At 43.8% G+C, this 21223-nt stretch overlaps 1 protein-coding gene across 5 annotated transcripts in view; it reads left to right on the top strand.

Annotated features, from left to right (window-relative positions):
- LOC124247491 (uncharacterized) overlaps positions 1-21223 on the top strand; it is a 166431-nt gene that overhangs the window by 126147 nt on the left and 19061 nt on the right. For all 5 annotated transcript variants that reach the window (XM_046676825.1, XM_046676826.1, XM_046676827.1 and 2 more), the window contains 5 exons: positions 1295-1450; positions 5618-5847; positions 6773-6911; positions 8100-8220; positions 19115-19224. In XM_046676825.1, the coding sequence (XP_046532781.1) occupies positions 1295-1450; positions 5618-5847; positions 6773-6911; positions 8100-8220; positions 19115-19224 (756 nt within the window). The remainder of the gene's footprint in view (positions 1-1294; positions 1451-5617; positions 5848-6772; positions 6912-8099; positions 8221-19114; positions 19225-21223) is intronic.

Genomic DNA, 21223 nt, shown 5'->3' with positions numbered 1-21223 from the left:
TTGCCCCATATGAATTTTAGGATTCTTTGTTCTAATTCTGTAAAGAATGTCATTGGGATTCTGATTGGGATGGCTTTGAATCTGTAGATTGCTTTAGGTAGAACGGACATTTTAACTATGTTTATTCTTCCAATCCATGTACATGGAATGTCTTTCCATCTCCTTATGTCATCATCCAATTCTCTCAGAAAGGCCTTATAATTTTCATTATATAGGTCCTTCACTTCCTTAGTTAAACTTACCCCAAGGTATTTTATTCTTTTTGTCGTGATTGTGAATGGTATTGTTTTCTTGAGTTGTTTTTCTGTTAGTTCATTATTGGAGTATAGAAATGCTACTGATTTATGCAAATTGATTTTGTACCCTGCAACTTTGCTATAGTTGTTGATTACTTCTAAGAGTTTTCCAATGGATTCTTTGGGGTTTTCTATATATAAGATCATGTCGTCTGCAAACAGCGAGAGTTTCACTCTTCCCTCCCTATTTGGATTCCTTTTATTCCTTTTTCTTGCCTGATTGCTCTGGCCAGGACCTCCAGTACTATGTTAAATAAGAGCGGTGATAGAGGGCATCCTTGTCTCCTTCCTGTTTTCAGGGGGATGGCAGAACAGAACTCTTTAAGGAGGATTCATAAGGAGAATTTCTTTCAATTACGTGTTTTCTCCCTGATTATTAATCAAATATTGTGTTTTCATTTTAAAAGATAGAAAATATAGAAAAGTATTAAGAACAACATAAAAGTCAATCATAAATTTGCTTCAAAATAATATGGACGTGGGGAGTGACAGGGATGGGGCAGGACTGGCCATGGGTCGATGGTTCTTGGGATTGGGTGATGGGAATGATTCTGTTTGCTTTTGTATAAGCTCAAAATTCTCCACAAGCAAAAAGATTTTTTTTAAAGTAAAATAGTAAGAATGGTTTCTTAAAAACCAATTGTAGTCCCCCACTAGGAGACAATCACAGTTCATATTTTGGTTTATTTTTTTCCAGTATTTTCTCTATGCATAGATGTATTTATGTCTGTACTTTTAAAGGAAAGTTGATCACACTATATATGCACCACGTCCAGAAGCTGCTGTAAGGGCTGGGAAATTTGGACTTCCACACAGAGTGAAAGTTCAAGGAGGACTTTGAGTTGGAAATGTTACTTTGATTTTTATGAATTTTTTAATAGTTGAGAGGGTGGGCTTGTAAACACAATTGCTCCTGGTTTTCTCCCCCAAAACCACGTGTAAAGGATACATAGAAGTCTTCAAATGGATGCTTTTATTTTGTTCTTTTTTGTGTTTAGCTGTGCCTGTGTAGGCTGAGTGACCGTGACCTCAAGGTGGCTCATGAGGAGCTAGTGGGCATGCAGCTGCTAATGGAAGATGTACTTCTGAGCAACTATCATAGGATCATGGAGCGCCCCCCAGGACAGCAAGCCTCACTGGACAGAAGTACACAGGTATTCTTGGTGAACAGTCTACATAATCAGCCAGTGCTGTAATTGTCCTGAAGGACGTTCCTATTTGGGAGATGGACTAGACTGCCACATCTGCCCCACAGCCTCTCCGGTGGGTCTCAGGACTGTGCTAATGCTGCTCAGGAGCAGCGATGAAGCAGGAGTAGCCTGTGAAAGCCACTCCAAAGTATCTTCTTTCACAGTAAATCTCATGATCAGCGGTATATACATTTCTTTTCATTTTAAATATAGAACAAAGGTTGTGGGGGGTCCATTGAAACCAAATGGAATAAATACTCCAACTGGCTGCTTTTCCTTGTGAGTCATACATTTAGGACTGGAGTTGGAAGGACCAGAGGGGTATGATAGCTGCCTCAGGTGGACATCTCCAGCTTGGGCTCCTGTCTTCATCACTCAACTGGCCTGTGCACTTCTAGGCAAGCACCCTCCTCTGGACTTGTCCCTCTGAAGCTGTAAGATGCCAAGAGCCACTAGCACACCTAGTATCATAACTTGAAGCAATTCTGCACGTATCTGGGAACCACACAGAGACTTTGGACGCAGAGTAAGCTGGCTGGTGCCTCTATTTAAAGAGCCTCCTTTCCAGAGCCAAACTTTCTGAGAGATGCCTGCGCCAGCCATCTCTATTTCCTTACCTTCCATCCACTCCCCAGAAACTGCCATCTGTCTTCTTCTCCATCTCACCACCGAGACCACTCTCCTCAAGAGCACCGTGGTCCTTGTCCCTAAATCCCCTGGATACTTTTCAGTCCCCTTCGAACCTGATCCCTTGGTAGCATTTGACACAGTGTGTCCTTGAAGCCTCTCTGTCCTTGGCTTCCAAAGCGCAACTCTCTCCAAGTTTTCGTGGCACGTTGCTGGCCGTCCCTTCCTAGACTTCTCTGTAGAACCCCCTACCTCTGCCAATCCTGAAAATATTTGTTTTGGTTCTGTCCCCCTGCTACTATTACCTGGGCTGCATTTTGACTTCCATGGCTCTAGTCACTTTTATCTTTGCGGGCTCCTTCCTGCGTAAAAAAAAACATTAAAAGTTATAGTTTACAACTGCGTTAATACAAAGAAAAATATATTAATATCATATATTCGAGCACTTTCTTCAACCTAAATGTCCTTTTTTTCTGATTTTAAAAGAAATTAAAACATTTTGTGGGCCCTAGGTACTGTGCCTTCTGTGTCTAATCAATAAGTCGGCCCTGAATACTGTTAATCCTACTATTGGCGACATTTGAGATCTGTTCAGAGTACTTTATTAATTTCTTTAATCCCCACAGTAATTCCATGAGGAAGGTGCTTTCGTTATTTTCATTTTACAGGTGAGAGCACTGAGGCTCAGAAAGGTTAAGTGGTGTGCTCACAGTCACACACCTACTGAAGAGACAAACCCAGATTCCAACCTAACCCTCTGGCCCTGGAGCTCCCTCATACACTTCTCCACTATGTTGCTGTACTCCTCACCCTCTCCCTGGGCAAATCCACCTACTTTTATAACTTTGATGACTTTACATGCAACAACTCCAAAATCTACACGTCCAGTCCAAATCTCAGTCCCATCAGATTCATACGTTCAGTGGCCTTGTTCCATCTCAGAGACAGTGTTTCCCAAACTGAGCTCATTTTTCTGCCCTCCTTCCTACTTCCATTTTCCCTGTCAGTTAACCACCATCTGCCCAGTTGCCCCAGCCAGAAAATCTGGACACCCATCTTTGACTTCTCTCTATCATACCCCACAATCAGACACCAAGTTTTACTATTCTATTATTTTCATATTTCTCGAGTTTGTCTCTTTTTCTCCATCCTCCCTCACCAGCCCCTCCACCAGTCCAAATCATCATCATCTCCCAATGCTGGGCCATGATCATAACCTCCAATTGGATTCCCTGTGTTCACTCTTGCTTCCTTCCGGTCCATTCACTGGGTTAATATTTAAAAACACAAACCTGATTATGTCACTTCCCTCCTATAACCCGTCAATGACTCCCAAATGCCCTGAGAAGAGAGTCCAAATGCCTTAACTAGACCTTCGTGACTTGACTCCTGCCCGTATTTCTACCCTCGACTTCTTTGATTTTGTCAAATGCACTGTGCTCTCTCCTCAGTACCTTTGTGCAAGCTGGTCCCTCTGGTGGAAAACTTCCTTCTCCTCCCACTCTGCTTCATCATCTGATTAACTCCTACTTCTTCAGGTTTCAACTTCCAAACCACTCTTTCAGAAGCTTTTTATGATCTTCCACCTTTGAGTTGATGCCCCTCTCTGCCAATTAGGGAACACTTGCTATAAGTAAGAGGTTGTCCCAGTAGCCATGACTTAAATTAGAAAGTATATTAATCCAGAAACCTTCCATTAGATTTTCCTTGTGTCTTACTGGCTAAAGCTGAGTCACAAGTCCACTCCAGGTCAATTAGTGGAAAAGAAAGAGTGTTTAGGTGTGCCATCTAAATTCCACAACAGAATTAGATGCTTCACTCAGAGGGAGTATTTACAAAGCTGAGTATAGACCAAGTAGTGCCAAGATCAAGAAGCATGCTGGGCCCTTTGGTCCCTCTGTTGACCATTTTTTGGCCCTGTTTTTGATGGATTGCCATCTTTCCCTGACACTTCCACCCTCTCCTCTCTCCTGTTCCTTCTCCCATCCTTTAAAACACTTAGGAAGAGAAGACTTTGCTTAATATGTCTATATTAACAAGGTATTTGCTTTAAAATTATTTATTTTAATTAGTTTTATTTTATGATTTGTTTCACTTAAGAGTATTTAAATAGTCATAGACAATAGGAAGCACTGGAATTTATACTGCCTGTGAGTTAGGACTCGGGGTTTCCTGTCGCAGCTGTGCCATGAGTTCTGTGATCTCTTAGACTTCATCTCTAAAATTCCAAAGTAGAGGTGATGGATTAGTTCAGGGCCTTTAAAACTGTGGTCCCAGAAGCCCTGGGTTCCTCAGAGGCACCATGGGGCTTTTTGAGCAGAGGGGGTCAACTGCCTGGCCTGTAGGCTGCCCCCTCCCTGTCCCTGTGCTTGGCCTTGGTCTGTTGGACACTTTGGGCCACCGTGTGAGATTTCATGTGTTGAAAGGTTTCTGAGGATAAAATAAATCTGGAAATGCATGGATTAGCTGATTGTTGAAGGGCAGGCTACAAGGTTGAGGGGTTGCCAGCTGTCTGCGGGAGCTTGCTCCCTCCTGGGTCTTGCTTGCCAACTCTTCCTCTGACCAACCCTCTTTCTGGCAGCCACACGTTTCTTTAGATATGTTAATTGCACTGATCTTGGATCCGGTTACACAAGGTGGTTGTTCTTCCTGTTCCTAGCCAGGGAAACTTGAGTGTCTAAGGTGCTGTTACCTGAGGCCCGTCTTGTCATAACATCATGATCCAGATTTGTCATCTTTGTCTGCAAAGGCAAACTCCTTTTCCTATGACAGAGGTGCTGTCGCTAGGCTGAGGGCCTGGACCCAGGTCCCTGTTCTGTCACTCTCTGGGTGGCCCCAGCACTCACAACACTGGCTGGGGGAGAGCAGGGACATGAAAACCTTGCTCCCTCCACATCCTCCAGGGCTCACAGAAGCTCCTCAGCAAATACCTGTTTAAGGAAAGCACCACTGAATGAGTGAACAAATCTGAATGTTAAAGTAAAATTGACTATTGAATAATAAATTCAAAGTCAGAGACATGTTCTCTGCCTAACTTTTAAAGGATGAGGGGAGGAACAAGAGAGAAGACAAACTTAAGTTTCCCTTTCCTTGCCTATAAAATGGGTAAAATCCCCAATTTAAGGTTATATTATAGCTCTACCATGATGGGGGGTTAAATCTCGAGTGTGTTGAAGAGCACTTTCCAGAACTCAGAGGCTAAACCTGAAAGGCTCAATTTTTCAAAGGCAGATAAAATGTTAGTACTCAACTCAAGAGATTTAAAAACAAGTGGTGCACGATTTGATCAGAGAGCTGAGCTGCAGACATTTTCCTCCTTCTGTGTCCCGTCTGTTCAGGAAGAATGCTTACCCCTTCTAAGGTCTCCATGTGCCACGAGCCTGTAAGCCCTTCCTCCTGGGGAGAAGAGTCACTCCCCAAAGACTTCATTCTGCGGGGGCTGCATGTAAAAAGTTATCCTGTTGATCCATGATCAATAAACAAGAATTTCTGTAATGCTTTCAGCCAGATTCACCCAGAGTGCCAGGATTCAGAAGTCAGTTCCACAGCAGTCCAAAGGCCTCCGAGCTGCAGGGGGGCCCGTGCAGTTCAGTGAAGTCTCTTGCTTTGCTGAGATCGTTTTTGGTGCTGTGGAAGCAGTTGGAAGTGCTAAAGGAGCACTGGGGCCGACTCAAGCTGCAAGGCCAGGACATCAATTCTGTCTCTCTCCACAAACAGTTCTCAGAGCTCTATGGGTGAGTGGTGCTGAAGGGGAAATTCACGTGAACCAGCGGAAACTGGGGTTTGGCAAACTCCTGCCCCTTGTTCTGAGGGTAAGATTTGGTCCATGAATCCTGGTACGCGCAGCCCCACTGAGCCCAGAGAAAACTGGGCAATGTGTCTCTCTGACCAATGCTTTAAGGGAAAGCTGGGTTCTACTGATGGCAGGGACAGCACTGATTCCACTACGCAACACTGTATATCATCTACCCGGAGTCCTGTCCCTGGGAACTTGTGCTTTGGGAGTGTCTCCTAGGTGCTGACTCTGAGCTTTTTAGCTCCTAGGATTCCAGTGAGCACTGGGTGGGGAGATGCTGCTGCTGCGAACTCCTTGCCATTCTCTGCCTCATTAGACTCAAGTGCTGAGTCTCTGAGAGCTTGGTGCATTGCCGCCAGAGTAATAGGGTGCAGCACAGGGTTTCAGGTGTGTGGAATGGTGGGGTAGTTTTGCAGCTGCAAGCCCCGTCTGGGATGACTTAGCCGGCAGGAAGGACACATTGTCTCTGCAGTGTGTCTGTTACTAAACAAGCATTCACTAAGCAGCCACCCCCCATCCTGAACCTTACTGATCACAAGAAGGTTCACTTTGGTGGCGGAGTCTGAATTGTCTATCTTATCAATTATTATGGTCAGCTTTCCTGGTAACCACAGAAGGAGAAGACTTGTCAATATTTTGAAGAAGGAAGATTAAAATTAAATGTACCCAATGGGTAAAGGCCTCCAGATTGAATATTGACCAAAGGAGTGGCAACTGTGCTGGATTTCGATGTCACATCTGTGATGGGTTGGGAGGTTTGCACACGATGACAGGAAACACAACAGGAATGAGAATAATTGTCAGAGAATCTGAATGAGAAAAAATATGTTTGTTTGCTAATTGCTGTCTCTCTTCCTTACTAGGACTGACCCTCTCTACCCCAGCATGGAAGCTATGGCTGGGCGGATGGGGAGAGAAGAGGAATCTGAAGGACTCATAACAAGTAGTCAGACTATTCTTCCCCCTGAAGGAGCTTCAGAAATTGAAATAAAAACTCAGCAGGTATGCAGGAGCGGTTTTGAATTTGGCTCTGAAAATTTGCTTTATGGTATTAGCATATAAAACTACAGATATACCCAAGTGGTGTTTTTTTCTAAGAAGTTAAGTAGAAATCAAAGGTTTCTCAATCATTGAATAGGCTTGGAGGGAACTAAATATTTAAAGGCAAGTGGCGCTTTGATTAAGCAAATAACTACCCTTCATCTCAGTACTATAAATCTAGACTTTCAGGTTTTGATTTTCCTCAAATTAAGATGCAGCACCACAAAAAAGACTATGCTACAAAACATAACCACTAGCATCTTAAACATAAAATCCAGCACACAAGCATCCCCCCGCAACACACACACCCATGGAAATGGAGTATTTAAAATGCCTCCTGCGATTGTTTTTCTGAGAATAAGACAACACCATTTATGCACCAGCCCATCTGGTGTGTGTTAGATGATCCATGTGGAGAAGCTGTTTCCCCACGTGTCTGTTCACCTTTGTCCTGGGATACCAGCTCCGCGGCTGTGCTGATTGTAACAGGCGACAAAGCTTCAAGCTGTCTGAGTGTCAGCGTAGAGATGCGCGTCCACTGAGCTTCAAGGAGAACTCAACCCCCCTCACTACACACACACACACACACACACACACCAGTCCCAAGCCCATTGCTTACCCTCTGAACCCTGGTTCCTCTTTAACAGCTGGGGTTCTCCGACAGGGAGAAATGTGGGCTCCTCAAGCATCATGGATAGAGTAAGGGCTCACAGTTCCTGGAACAGTTTTCTCTAGGTCATGTATGGAATTTTAAATCTTCTCGTGAAATCCTCTTTGGTATCTAAATCAAGTTTCACACCTGAGGACTTTCTTATACTCACAGCTCGTGAAATTCCTGGCCACGTTTAGAGACTCCAAAACACACGAGGTCACCTCAGACATGGAGCACTTTGCAATTTAACAAAGCTGAGTAAAAAGAGTTGTATTTTATCAGTCAGGATGTGGGCCAGGAAGAAAAGATATCGGTCTCCAAAGAGCTGTAGCTACCCTCGCAGATGCACTTGGGGACCCAGAAAGGAACCCTGTCTGCTCCCCGCAGGGAGAGTAGCTGAAGGACAGGACATAGCCCAAGGCCTTCTGCAGGAATTTGACTTAGGATCCAGGGTCTACGCTGCATGTGGAGAGTGACTTTCAAACTGCTTACTCTAGCTTCAGAAACTTCTGGAAAATCTTGAAATTCATATGATCCTGGAGGTATTAAGAAAAGTTAACAGAGAGATATCACTGGTTGTATCAGAAAAGTCCAAGGAGCAGAGTACTCTCCCTACAGGTAAAGTACATTTATTTTATTATTTCACAAGATAATATTTATTGTTTTTTCCTAATTACAGAAGCAATCCATGTATCCATATTCATGGTAAAAAACACTACAATGCCCAGAAAATGATATAAAAATCACTTTTTTAACACCTTGGCCCAGAGAGAAGTACTGTTAACACTTTGATATATTTCCTTCCACATAGAGGGCTTTTACATAGAAAATATTTGTTAACTTCAGCTCAGCTCTGCTGATTAACTCATAACTGAAATAAAGGTGAAATGGGGGGGGAAGCTTTTCTTATTTGTAATATATATGTGTGTATATATATATATGTTACATATATATGTCAAAATCTTACAAATACATATATTTGGGGTGGAAGGGCAATCAAAATTGTTTCCTTTCATCTGAGGTCTAAAGCCAGGGTCACTTCATGGGCATGTGATCAGTGTACTCACGTAGGACTCAGGGGCACATGGGGTTGAATGCTGTGCAGATGTCGTCTTGGAACTTTTAATGTGAACGTAGAATCTGTTTTGTAAGTGGAATCCGGTGAGTCCATGAGCACGCACCAAGGGCTTGGAGCCTTGGCTCACACACGGTCCCAACTCCCGCTGCCTCCCCACCTTGCCAGAAGGGGTTCTCAGCTGCCTGCACCTCTGCTCTCTGGCACCCTGGGCACCCCGGGCACCCCCAACCGCCCCCTCACCATCCCCACCCAGCAATCACTGCCACCCTCCACCCTCCACCCCAGTGGGGGCCTGAGCACAGCGAGGGTCAGGGTGAGGCGTGTGTACTTGACAGCGTCTCAGGGACCCCAGGCTGGCAGCACTATGGTGTGTTGGAGGGGTGACTCAGTGGAAGCGAGCCTGTTGCTCATCCCTGGGTACCCGGAATATCCCAGAAGAGAGGTTGCAATGCCCCTGGGGGTTGCCTGTCCACAGTGGGTTAGGGCAGTGGGCCCATGGGAAGGGGAGACATGGGGCTCAACTTTGCCCCTGGCAGGGCACGGGGCCTCAGTCCGGTACCTGGTGGGCCACATGCGCTCATGCACCTGGTCACAGAGAGGTGTCCCTGGGTGCCTATGAGGGCTGTACTTGCCCTGTGAGCATTCCCATGCCCAGGGAGTGCAACATTAAAAACAAATAAGAGCAGGGGCTGGCCCAATGGCACAGTGGTTAAGTTCACACATTCTGCTTCGGCGGCCCCTGTTCCCCAGTTCGGATCCCAGGTGTGGACCTACATGCTGCTTGCCAAGCCATGCTGTGGTGGGCGTCCCACATATAAAGTAGAGGAAGATGGGCATGGATGTTAGCTCAGGGCCAGTCTTCCTCAGCAAAAAGAGGAGGATTTGTGGCAGATGTTAGCTCAGAGCTAATCTTCCTCAAAAAAAAATAAATAAATAAAAATAAAAAAACAACAAACAATGAAAACACTATGACAGGTGAAGAGAGAGATTGCAGAAGAAAGGAAAACACTTTAAATTTTAGCACCTGTAACGGCACTTTTTCCTGCTTTTTGAACAGAGGCCCTGCATATTTATTTTGCACGGGGCGCCATAGATTATGTAGCTGGTCCTGTCTGAAATACAATGTCTACTCCTAACTCCTACTAAATCCACACCTTTGAGCTACAGAGGAGTTGTCTGACTAGCAAAATAAATTAGGATTTCCTTTTGAGACAAAGTCCACAGGCATCGTAGTGTTAATTTATAACCTCTGTCCTCGCCTAGGACATTGTCATTTTATCAGGGCTTCGAGTAACTGAATTCTGTAAACAGGGCTTTGGGAAAAGGCTGTGCAGTGAGAGGGCCAGCCAGTCCCCAGCTGGGCACCTCTGAATGTCACCAGAGAGCCGAATGTGGTTGAGCTCCAGTTACAGCACATTTAACAAGACACAAAGCGCCTGTTGTTTGTGCTGTGTTTGCTGCATTGAGGCAGCTCCCTTCCGAGTCCTTGGAGTAAATCCACAAGCAGGCAGCAGGTGCAACCATCTGCACGTTGTTTTGGGGCTGTGGTTCTTATGAGACACCCGGGTTGGGGCCGGCGGAGGAAGCATCTTTGCTTCGCAGTTGTGCTGTGTGCTGTCTTGCGCAGGGTGACTGTCAGCTGTGCTTGGAAAGGGCCTTCAGTAAGGGGCCGGTGGGAGTCAGGCAGAGGGGAGGGGTAGAGTTATTTTTAATGGTGGTAAGGCTGATATTACCAAACCTTACTTTGGCTGGAGTATACTGGCCAATTCTAAACTCTTGTTCAGATTCTGTACTCATAAGACTTTTAAAATAAATGCCAATAGGGAGGATGTTTTGTTGTTGTTGGGTTTTGGCTCGAGTCTGTTCCACATGACTCAGTGTGGAGGCCGGGTCTCCTCCTGTACTGAGTTCCCCCGTGGCACATGATGGAGTCGCCACTGTGTGCAGGAGTGCTTTTACGTACGATTCTTCAATTTAGTCTTCCTGAGACCTCTGTGGGCTGGGTACCGTTGAAGAAGGCAATCAAACCTTGAAATCCTCACCCACCTACCACTCATCTCAGCAGCAAGAAGCAGCCATAGCGGATGGGGCTTCCAACAGGGGCTGCTTCTTCATGCAGAGACCACCCTTGGTGGCCAAGGTTAACTTGGGGCTGGGGGTCTTTCCAGAGGGAGTTGGGAATAGAGAGTACTGAGAACCAGGGGACACCATAGGCTTTTGTCCTTCCCTCGGGATCTCCTCTCTCCCTTTTGGCTGACTCTGGTTTCTACATTTATACCTGCCAGAGGGGAACCCTCAGTCCTTCTCCCCTCTATCTCCTTCCCTCCTCTCCACCTCCTCTTGGGGCTTAATCTTATTATACAGCTTCGGAATGAGTCTGCACTTTGTCAGTGAGCATCCAAAAACGTGGCAGCCACAGCTGGTCCAGTGCTGCTTCTTGGAAGCTGAACTAGTGCAGCCCTGAGAACTTTCAAAAGCGGCTCCAGACATCGTCGTTCAGCCTCGGCACCTGCCTGAGCAAACAGATGGGCTCCACTGACTCAGAAAGGCTCTGTCATTCCCCATCTTTGACATTTTGACATTGAAGCAATTTTTAATTGATTTTCTAAATTTTTCTGAGCAGTTATAAGGTCAGCAGTCTCTAAGGTGGAGTGCATGCATTCCAGGGGTGTGGAAAGAACCTATTCGAACTTCTAAATAGATTAAGTCCATTTTTAAGAAGTCACATGTCACTCTCCACACTGAGGTGCCCTGAAGTGACCATGGGGAGAGAATCCACAAGCGAACAATAGGAAATGGTAGAGGTGACACTTCTAATGTGTGACGATAAACATATGCTTATCTTCAGCCTCATTACGAGGTTAAAAAAGATAACCAAATCACATCTGATGAGAAGTCAGACAAAAAATTTGAAGAGGTCAAGGAGACTATTGGAAATGTGGATTAAGATCCATTCTTACTGCTGATTAGCCTCACCCTAAGTACATCATGCTTTGCAACATTAGCCGGTGGTAGTATTGTAGGTAGTTACAAATACATAGACATACCTGCCTTAAAGGTGAGTGAACCAAAATGTTTCGCTTGAGGGAAGCACAGTCAAAACATTGACGAGAGCCCGGTGTAGGCCAGCATCTCCCCAGCAGGGTGCCTGGAACACGAGTTCCTCAACGTGTTAATGCAGTAGGTCTCCCAACCACCCTTCACTACCAGACTCACAGATTACCTGAAGCTTTCCATTCTCTTGGTAACACAGGCCGGCACAATACTCACTAATCACAGTCTTTGGGTTGTGTATGTTTACCTAGTATCGTTGATCATTGTTTTCTCCAAACCTGTTTATCCCGGTTTTACTTGTCATTGTGTTTGAGTAACTTAATTAAGTGTTATGTAAACCAATGAAATAGGAGTACAAAAAGAAAGAGATCTGTTCTATAAAAACTAAGTTGAGGGGCTGGCCTGGTGGCACAGCAGTTAAGTTCACATGTTCCACTTTGGCGGTCCAGGGTTCACCGGTTCAGATCCCGGGTGCGGACATGGGACTGCTTGGCACGCCATGCTGTGGTAGGTGTCCCACGTATAAAGTAGAGGAAGATGGGCATGGATGTTAGTTCAGGGCCACTCTTTCCCAGCAAAAAGAGGAGGATTGGCAGCAGATGTTGGCTCAGGGCTAATCTTCCTCAAAAACAAACAAACAAACAAAAACCCACTAAGTTGAAATAGATAAACTGTGGGACATCCAGACAATGGAATGTTATTCAGTGCTACGTATTGTATGATTTCAACTATATGATATTTGAGAAAAGTCAAAACTATGGAAATAGTAAAAAGGTCAATATGGACAACTAATTTTTGATAAGGGAGCCAAGAACATACAATGGAGAAAGGAAAGTCTCTTCAATAAATGGTGCTGGGAAAACTGGACAGCTACATGCAAAAGAATAAAAGTAGACCATTATCTTACACCATACACGAAAATCAACTCAAAATGGATTAAAGACTTGAATGTAAGATCTGAAACCATTAAACTTCTAGAAGAAAACATAGTCAATATGCTCTTCAACATCAGTCTTAGCAGCATTTTTTCAAATACCATGTCTGACGGGGCAAGGGAAACAATAGAAAAAATAAACAAATGGGACTACATCAAACTAAAAAGTTTCTGCACAGCAAAGGAAACCATCAACAAAATGAGAAGACAACCCAATAATTGGGAGAAGATATTTGCAAACCATATAACAGATAAGGGGTTAATATCCAAAATATACAGAGAACTCATACAGCTCAAGAACAAAAAACTAACAACCCAATTAAAAAAATGGGCAAAAGATCTGAACAGAGATTTCTCCAAAGATATACAGATGGTCAACAGGCATATGAAAAGATGTTCAACATCATTAACTATCAGGGAAATGCAAATCAAAACTACAATGAGATATCACCTCACTCCCATCAGAATGGCTATAATTAACAAGACAGGAAACAATAAGTGTTGGAGAAGATGTGGAGAGAAGGGTACCCTCGTACACTGCTGGTGGGAGTGCAAACTGATGCAGCCACTATGGAAAACATTATGGAGATTCCTCAGAAAATTAACAATAGATCTACCATATGATACAGCTATTCCACTGCTGGGTACTTATCCAAAGAACATGAAAACACAAATGCATAAAGGCACACGCACCCCTATGTTCATCGTAGCACTATTCACAATAACCAAGATTTGGAAGCAACCTAGGTGCCAATCAAGGGACAAATGGATAAAGAAGATGTGGTATATATACACAATGGAATACTACTCAGCCATAAGAGATGATGAAATCTGGCCATTTGCGACAACATGAATGCACCTTGAGGGAGTTATGCTAAGTGAATTAAGTCAGAGGGCGAAAGTCAAATACCATATGATCTCATTCATAAGTAGAAGATAACAACGACAAACAAACTTACAGCAACAGAGTTTGGATGGGTGGTTACCAGCGGGGAAGAGGGGAGGGAGGTGGGGGAAACGGGTGATTAGGCACACGTGTGTGGTGATGGACTGTAATTAGTCTTTGGGTGGTGAACATGATGTAATCTACACAGAATTCAAAATATATTACACTGTACACCTGAAAGTTATATAATGTTATAAACCAATGTTACTGCAATAAAAAAAAATAAAATAAAATGATTTAAAAAAATTTCCCCCATTTTCCAAACAAAAAAAGAAACCTCAGTGGTTGCTAGGGGTTTAGAGAGGAGAGAAGGATGAATAGGCAGAGCACAGAGGACATTTGGGGCAGTGAAGCTAGTCTCTATGAGACGCTGTGTGACACATGACATTATATATTTGTCAAACCCGTAGTTTCAGCAAGAGTGAACTATAATGTAAACTACGGACTTCGGATTATATGACGTGTCAGCGTAGGTTCGTCAGTTGTAACAGATGCTCTACACTGGGGTGGGATGTTGATAGTGGGGGAGGCTGTGTGTTGGGGGTGGGGAGGCAGAGGATATATAGGAACTCTCTGTACCGTCTGCTCAATTTTTCTGTGAACCTAAAACTGCTCTAAAAAAGAGAACAAAAAATGCTGCATTTGGATTGTTTCATGTCTTTTAAGTGTTCTCTCTAAGAAAAAAAACCCAATGAAACCAAAAGCACACACATACTAGAAATTGTAGACCATGCTCTAGGTATTATGGTTTGTAGAAGAAAAATGGTACGGAACTCCATTAAGTGGGTACATACAAAGAAAAGGCCCAGGGTCTATGTCAGAAGATTGGCAAATGTTTGTATACTTGTGCATTTTTTAGGTTAAATAAAATGTTTAAGATAGTGCATATCCTTTTTTAAGCATTCTCTGGTTTAACAGACTTTTGATTAACCAAACAACTGTTAGTCTTGACTGCATTGGGTAGGAGGATTGCTACTGTGTTTTGTAAGGGTTGGACGAGAAGGGTTTTGTTTGTTTGTTTATTGAAATAAGTTTGGGAAACTTGGGGTGAATAATGTTAAAAAGGTTCCTTTACTCCAGACCTTCTCAGAGCCTTTACTATCCTACTGTATTGGAAATCTCCAGGAGAGAGACAGAATATGAAATATTCTTTAAATTTATTTGACCACAGAACCCTTTTCTCCCCTGGGAACATCTATCATCAATTCAAGAAACTAGTGTTCTGGGGAGCAGTTTAAGAAACACAGGAGTACAAAATATGTACATATGCTTGAAGAAGTAAGGTATTCAACCTACTCACCTTTTGGGGGCCCCCTGGCTGGTTGGGAGAACAACCTTGATTGGCAGTTGTGTTCCTTCAAGTTTCAGTTCTGCCTTGGCTTAGGACCCAGGGGCCACTCGGGCACAGAGGGCTAATTGTTGTGTCAGAGAAATGAAATGGTACCGAACCAAGATACCCATCCTAGAGGGAGGGGACTGCATGGGATGGGGTGGGGGGCCAGTTTCAGAGAGGGAGAGAGAAGTGCTTTGGCCACCAGGAAGTCAAAGTTTTTTCCAGTCACGGGACTTGGGAACAGAGTGAGAGGGAAGAACAAAATCCTAATTTAACCCCCAGTGTGCTGTCTCCCTCCCACCTCCATGCTGCTGTCAAAAATGGCTTCATCTTATAGAAACAATGACCACACACACCCCGGAAATGAGACGCGTTTGGAGACTGCCAACTCCACTTGGCCAGGAATTTCTTCCCTTGGATGAATTCTACTCTCCCTGGCTTCCCCTGACTCCTGCCTGCAGGTGCAGATGCATGTCTGAACTTGAACTCATGAAGAAGAAGTGTGCTGGGAAATGTTCCCAGCACGCTGGTAAAAGAATCCCCCTTCAGCTGAGCCCAGAGCTAAACCCCAAACCAGATCTGTGGGCATTTGCCAGGTGATGGTCCCCAAACCAGAAGCGTGTGACAGATGTGGCTCCTTGCAAGGTTTATATGTGAGCCTGCTACAAAATTACATGGAAAAAGTATCTAATTTCTGATCCAAAAATTTCGGAAATATATATCAGCTCTGACTTGTCAAAGCTTAGATTTATAAAAGTCTTAAATTTCTTAAGAAGTGTGAACTTCTAGGCACATTAACTCTTTTGAATTTCCCACTTCAACTGAGCTAGGACAGCGGTGATGAGTCTACTCGCCTTTATTTCCCTAAAGGAGAAGCAGGATTAGATTGACACGTTTATGATGGAGGGTAGCCAATTGTAGAAGAAATGTAGAACCCCATTGTCAAAAACAGGACCCCCCTCAATAAATAACGTAACAAGTGCAAATACCAGCGGCTCCTGCTCTGTCATATCCGCATCCCTGGGAGGGAGGATTGGGCTGGTGCTTTCTCTGTGTGCACTGAGTCTCCTGTCAGAAGCATAAAAGTGTGAGTAGGAAAGCTCATCTGAAATTAGAAACAGCTGGGGGCAGGGAGTGGCCCTGTGGCTGCTTGCTGATGGCCAGCCCTCCCACAACAGAGACAGGAGTGGGCGGGGCTTGGCTCCCACCTCTGACTCTGCAGGTCTCTGTGTCAGGTCTCCCCTGGGGCCACGCACAAGGAAGTAGGTCCTACCCAACATAATTAACTAACGTACACGTGTGCTTTCATCCTTCCACGTGGAAGTTGAGGAGTATTGACGTACTTCCATTGTTACAGCACTGTGATATTATTTAAAATTTGATTTTATTTTTCAACAGATAATACATTCACCTGGTTCAAAACTCAAAATGATATAAAAATGTAAAACTATATGTTTAGAAGTCTTTTTTTTTCTAAGATTGGCCCTGAGCTAACATCTGTTGCCAATCTTTTCTTTTTTCTTCTTCTCCCCCAAGCCCTCCAGTACATAGTTGTATATTCTAGTTGTGAGTCCTGCTAGTTCTGCTATGTGGGACGCTGCCTCAGCATGGCTTGATGAGCGGTGCTGGGTCCTCGCCTAGGATCCGAACCGGTGAAACCTGGGGCACCGAAGGGGAGCACATGAACTTAACCACTCGGCCACGGGGCCAGCCCTGTTTAGAAGTCTTGCTGCCACCGTTGACCCCCTTCTGACACACCCATGTAGCCGCTTTCATTAGTTTTTTTTATATACCCCTTTAGTACTTCTTTATGCAAATACTAATTCATTCTTTCAGTTGGTACCTACTCACTGAGCACCTAGTGTGTTCTAGGCAACTATATTATAGGCACTGGGGATACAGTCTTACTGTCAAGGAGCAAAAATCCTTACTCTCATGGAATTTATCATCTACAAGAGGGTAGGCAGACAATAATCAATAAACATAAAAAATAAGAAAGTAATGGAGTAAGGAGGACGGTGGTGTGGAGGTGTGAAGGGGGCACATTGCAGTTTCAATTGGGTGGTCAGGATGGACTTCACTGGGAAAGCGACGTTTTGGGCAAAGTTTGAAGATGGGGGAAGAGCATTTCAGACAGGAGAATAGCCCGTACAAAGGCCCTAAGCAGAGCAGGCCTATCGTGTTTACGGAACAGCAAAGACCCAAGTGTGGCCGGAGTGGAGAGGGTGAGGGAAGTCAGAGAGGAAGAGGGAGGGGAGGCCAGACGGTGCAGGACCTTGTGAGGACTGCAGTGTTTGCCCTGGATGCAATGGGGAGCCTGTCCCAGACTGTGAGTGACATGAGCTGACCTACATTTTAGGGGAATCTCCCTGGCTGCTGTGTTTAGAACGGACTGTGAAGGGAGAAACGGGGGAAGGAGGGGAAGGCTGGTTTGGAGGCGATTGCAGTAATCCAAGCAAGAGAAGACGGTGGGTCAAACAAGGTTGGGGCAGTGCAAATAAGTGGTCAGATTCTGGGCATATTTTTGAAATAGTTATTAGTGGATTGGGGATTGGGTGTGGGGGAAAAGAGGAGAGTCCATGATAACTCCAAGATTTTTGATCGGAACAATTGGGAAAATATAGAATTGCCATCAGCTGAGATGGCAAGTTGGGGGGGAAGATCAGGAATTTAATTATGTGCAAGTGTAGTTTGAAATGCCTTTTAGACATCCAAGAAGAGATGCCAAGTGGGAATAAGATCTAAATTTGAGCGTTGTCAGTGTACGGATGGTACTTAGCCATGAGACTAGATGAAATAGCCAAGGGAGTGTGTAGATAGAAAAAGGGAGGTGCACCAAGGGCTGAGTCCCAAGACACCCTCATTTTAAGAGCTAGGGCTGGGGAGGGGAAAAGGAGAACCAACAAAACGGATCTAGAAGAAACAGTGAGGGGAAACTAGGACAGAGTGGCATCCCAATGTCTAGTGACGGAAGTTTATCAAACAGGAGGAAGTGAGAAATTGTGTGAAATGTGGTGATAGTCAAGTAAAACCACTGGCTTTGGCAGTGTTGAGGTCACTGGTGTTGATGACAAAATTGGTTTTACTGGAATGGTGGAGGTGACAGCTGGGTGAATGGGTTCAAGAAGGATTTTGAGGGAAGTGGCAGACAGTAAGTGTAGGCATCTGTTTCTGAGAGTTTTGCTAAAAAGGGAGCAAAGAAATGAGGTGATCGCTGACAGGGGAAGTGGGGTCAAGAGAAAGATTTTTACGAGGTGGGAAAAATAATGTGTGCTATTGTGAATGATCCAGGGGAGGGGAGAAGGGATGATACTGGAGAATCCCAAACTTTTGGAGAAATGACCTTGAATAGGCTTAAAGGGATATCCTCCCCCTTTATTATATTTATCATATCTTTCTTATAAAAGATAGCATTTTACATCCACTGTTCTGCACTGTGCATTTTTCACTTAACAATCTATGGTTCTTTTCGTATCAGTACATGGAGAAGTTCCTCTCTTTTTTCACAGCTACGTAATATTCCACTAGAATACCAGTTGATGTGTTATTACCAAGCTTTTGCTGTCCTAAGCAATACTACTCTGAATAACTATATATGCCTCGTCTCATATGTGTCAGTCCTACTGCTGCTTTCATCCAGAAGCTCAAGTTTGTAGGCCAGCAGCTCTCAACATTTCTCATCTGTGACTCTTTCTTCTCTCTTTTGGATTTCCTCCTCTTTTTTTATTAACTCTATATTCAAAGTAATTTTGCCTTGTAACAATAGGATGTACTCAAACAGATAAATATAACAGTTCTTCATTTATTTCTGATAGTTGTGTTAGGCCAAAATAATTGTTCAGATACCTATAGGGACTTGATGAAAATAGATGCCACGTAGGGTCAATAATAAGATTTGACTCGGGATTTTAGTTATGGTGACAGAATATTGTTCACAGGACTTCAGAGGCGCTTTTCCAAATCTTTTCATTAGGAATCTTGTTAGAGATCTTCTCGTTTCCATGTTCTGGAGGGTCCTGTGTCCTCCCCCTCCTCCTCCACTCCCCTTCCTCACCCATTAGTTTTTGTGTGTTTGGAAATGACGCTTGCTGTGTCCAGCACTATGTCTCAGAGAGTAGCCATTTCTAATGTTTCATGATACTAGTGTTGGTATGTTTCTCCCCCTAGACCTTTGGAAACACCAAGTCATGAAAGAAAACTTTTCAGTTATCAGACCACAAATAGTTGAAAAATTTATACAGAGACTGATGGAGAATCACCAGGATGGTGGACTAGAGGTACGTATTTAAAATTAGTCATTCTGGAGCGTGGTTATTTTTTTTTTAACATAAACCCAAACAAGGAAGACTTTCCCCTTAACACATCTTCTAACACTTCCCTGACTGCTTTAGAATGAAGATAGGAATACTGAGGCTGACTCAAAGTGTAATCATTTGTTACCATTGTAATTCTGGAAAAACACTGATTTCTAACAAAGATGGGAGAGTAATTAGAATATGCATTTTCTAATTTCGGATCTGGCCAATATTTTAAAGTAACCTTGGAGTTTGTTTATGAATGAGTTATTTTTAGCAACATTTCCTGTTGTTGATTTTTTTAGTATAGAAAATTTAAAACAGAGAAACCGAAATAGCCTATAATACCAATATTTAGAAAACATTTTTAAAATGTACAATATGAAAAAAACCCTAACAGCTCAGAAAAGCAACATTTCCACCCCTCCTCCACTTCACCATCCCCTTTCTTCTCCACAAAGGAAAGCAGTACCAACAATTGTTTAGTGTGTATACATATTTGAATCCATAATAACTCTATACACTATATATGACAATAATATATATTTGATACATACAGCACAAATACACACAGTCCTTGGAGTTTTGAACTGTTTACTCTTGACTGGAAGTGGGTTTCTAAATCAAAGGAATCCACTGAAAAGGCAGAGTAAGAGAGTGTATTGGATATTTGGCCATAACAGAGGTTTTAGGATCATTGACAAATTAAGCATAAGTGCATTAGGTAGATATGAATCCAGCTTCCTTTGAAATTCAACCATTTTTTAAAAACCTGACTTAGCAAAATGTGCTCAATTTTTTAAAACAATGTTTTCTCCACATTTGCATTTTTCTCAGCTCTTCAGATATTTCCCATAAACACTTCAGTTCTTGATTATGAGGTAGAGAATTCACAAGCTTGGCTGGGGGTAAATTTTTCCTCGGGACTTGATGATTGACACGTATTTGCTTAAGCTTTTAATTATACCCAAATGTGGTACTCTGCGTTCTGATGGGGGGGGCGGGGAGTGGTTCCTTTTGGGTCCCTGCAGTTCAGAGGTTCTCAATCAGAGGTACAGAGGGAATTAGGGTGGGGCATGCTCCAAAAAATGTTTGAATCAAATTTCGTGGCTTGCCTTAAAAAAGAAGCAATGTGCTTTGTGCTTCTTGACATGTGTTTCCTCATGGGTGAACCTCAAAGACATTATGCTAAGCAAAATAAGCCAGTCACAAAAGGACAAGTGCTGCATGGTTCTACTCAGATGAGGTCCCTAGAGTAGTCACATTCATGGGGACGGGAAGTAGAATGCTGGTTGTTAGGGGCTAAGGAGAGCGAGAATGGGGAGTTAGTGTTTAATGGATAGAGTTTCAGTTGTGCAAGATGGAAAGAGTTCTAGACATGCATCGCACGACAGTGTGAATGTACTTAAGGCCACTGAGCTATACACTTAAAAAATGGCCAAAATGGCAAATTTTAGGTTATATATGTTTTACCACAATAAAAACAAAAAGTTTGTGGCTCAAGATCTGCTCATCCCCTGTCTATATACTTCACCCCAACAGTGAAGGCAGGAACTTCTAGGAAAGAAATGTGAGCATTAGTCGACAGGGCAAACCCATATCCGGTACAACTGGCACTCGGGGCACACTGCAGAGATTGACATCAGCCAGCCGGCGTCTTGGAATAAGAAGACCATGGCATGTTAGGTCCCTCCAAAGTCTGTGCCTGGTGGCTTCTAGCCTCTTCTTGATCATTCGCAGTGACAGGGAACTCACTCTCTTCCACCCCACACCCCCTTCCTGGCAGCTCTTGTTTCAGGCAGCTCTTACTGAGCTGGATTTGGCGTCCCCACCATCTCCACCACGGATCCTAGTTCTGCCCTTGGGATGCCACAGATTGCGGTTCTGACCCCTCACAACAGGCCTTTAGAAGCTGAGGGCAGGTCAGTCAGAGAAGCTCAAGGAACACCCTTGGTAGCATCTGTGAAGCCTCCATAAAATC

Source organism: Equus quagga, chromosome 11 (assembly GCF_021613505.1).
Source record: "Equus quagga isolate Etosha38 chromosome 11, UCLA_HA_Equagga_1.0, whole genome shotgun sequence".
Taxonomy (NCBI): Eukaryota; Metazoa; Chordata; class Mammalia; order Perissodactyla; family Equidae; genus Equus; species Equus quagga.
The sequence above is the reverse complement of the archived record's forward strand: the minus strand, read 5'-3'. Positions and strand labels throughout refer to the sequence as shown.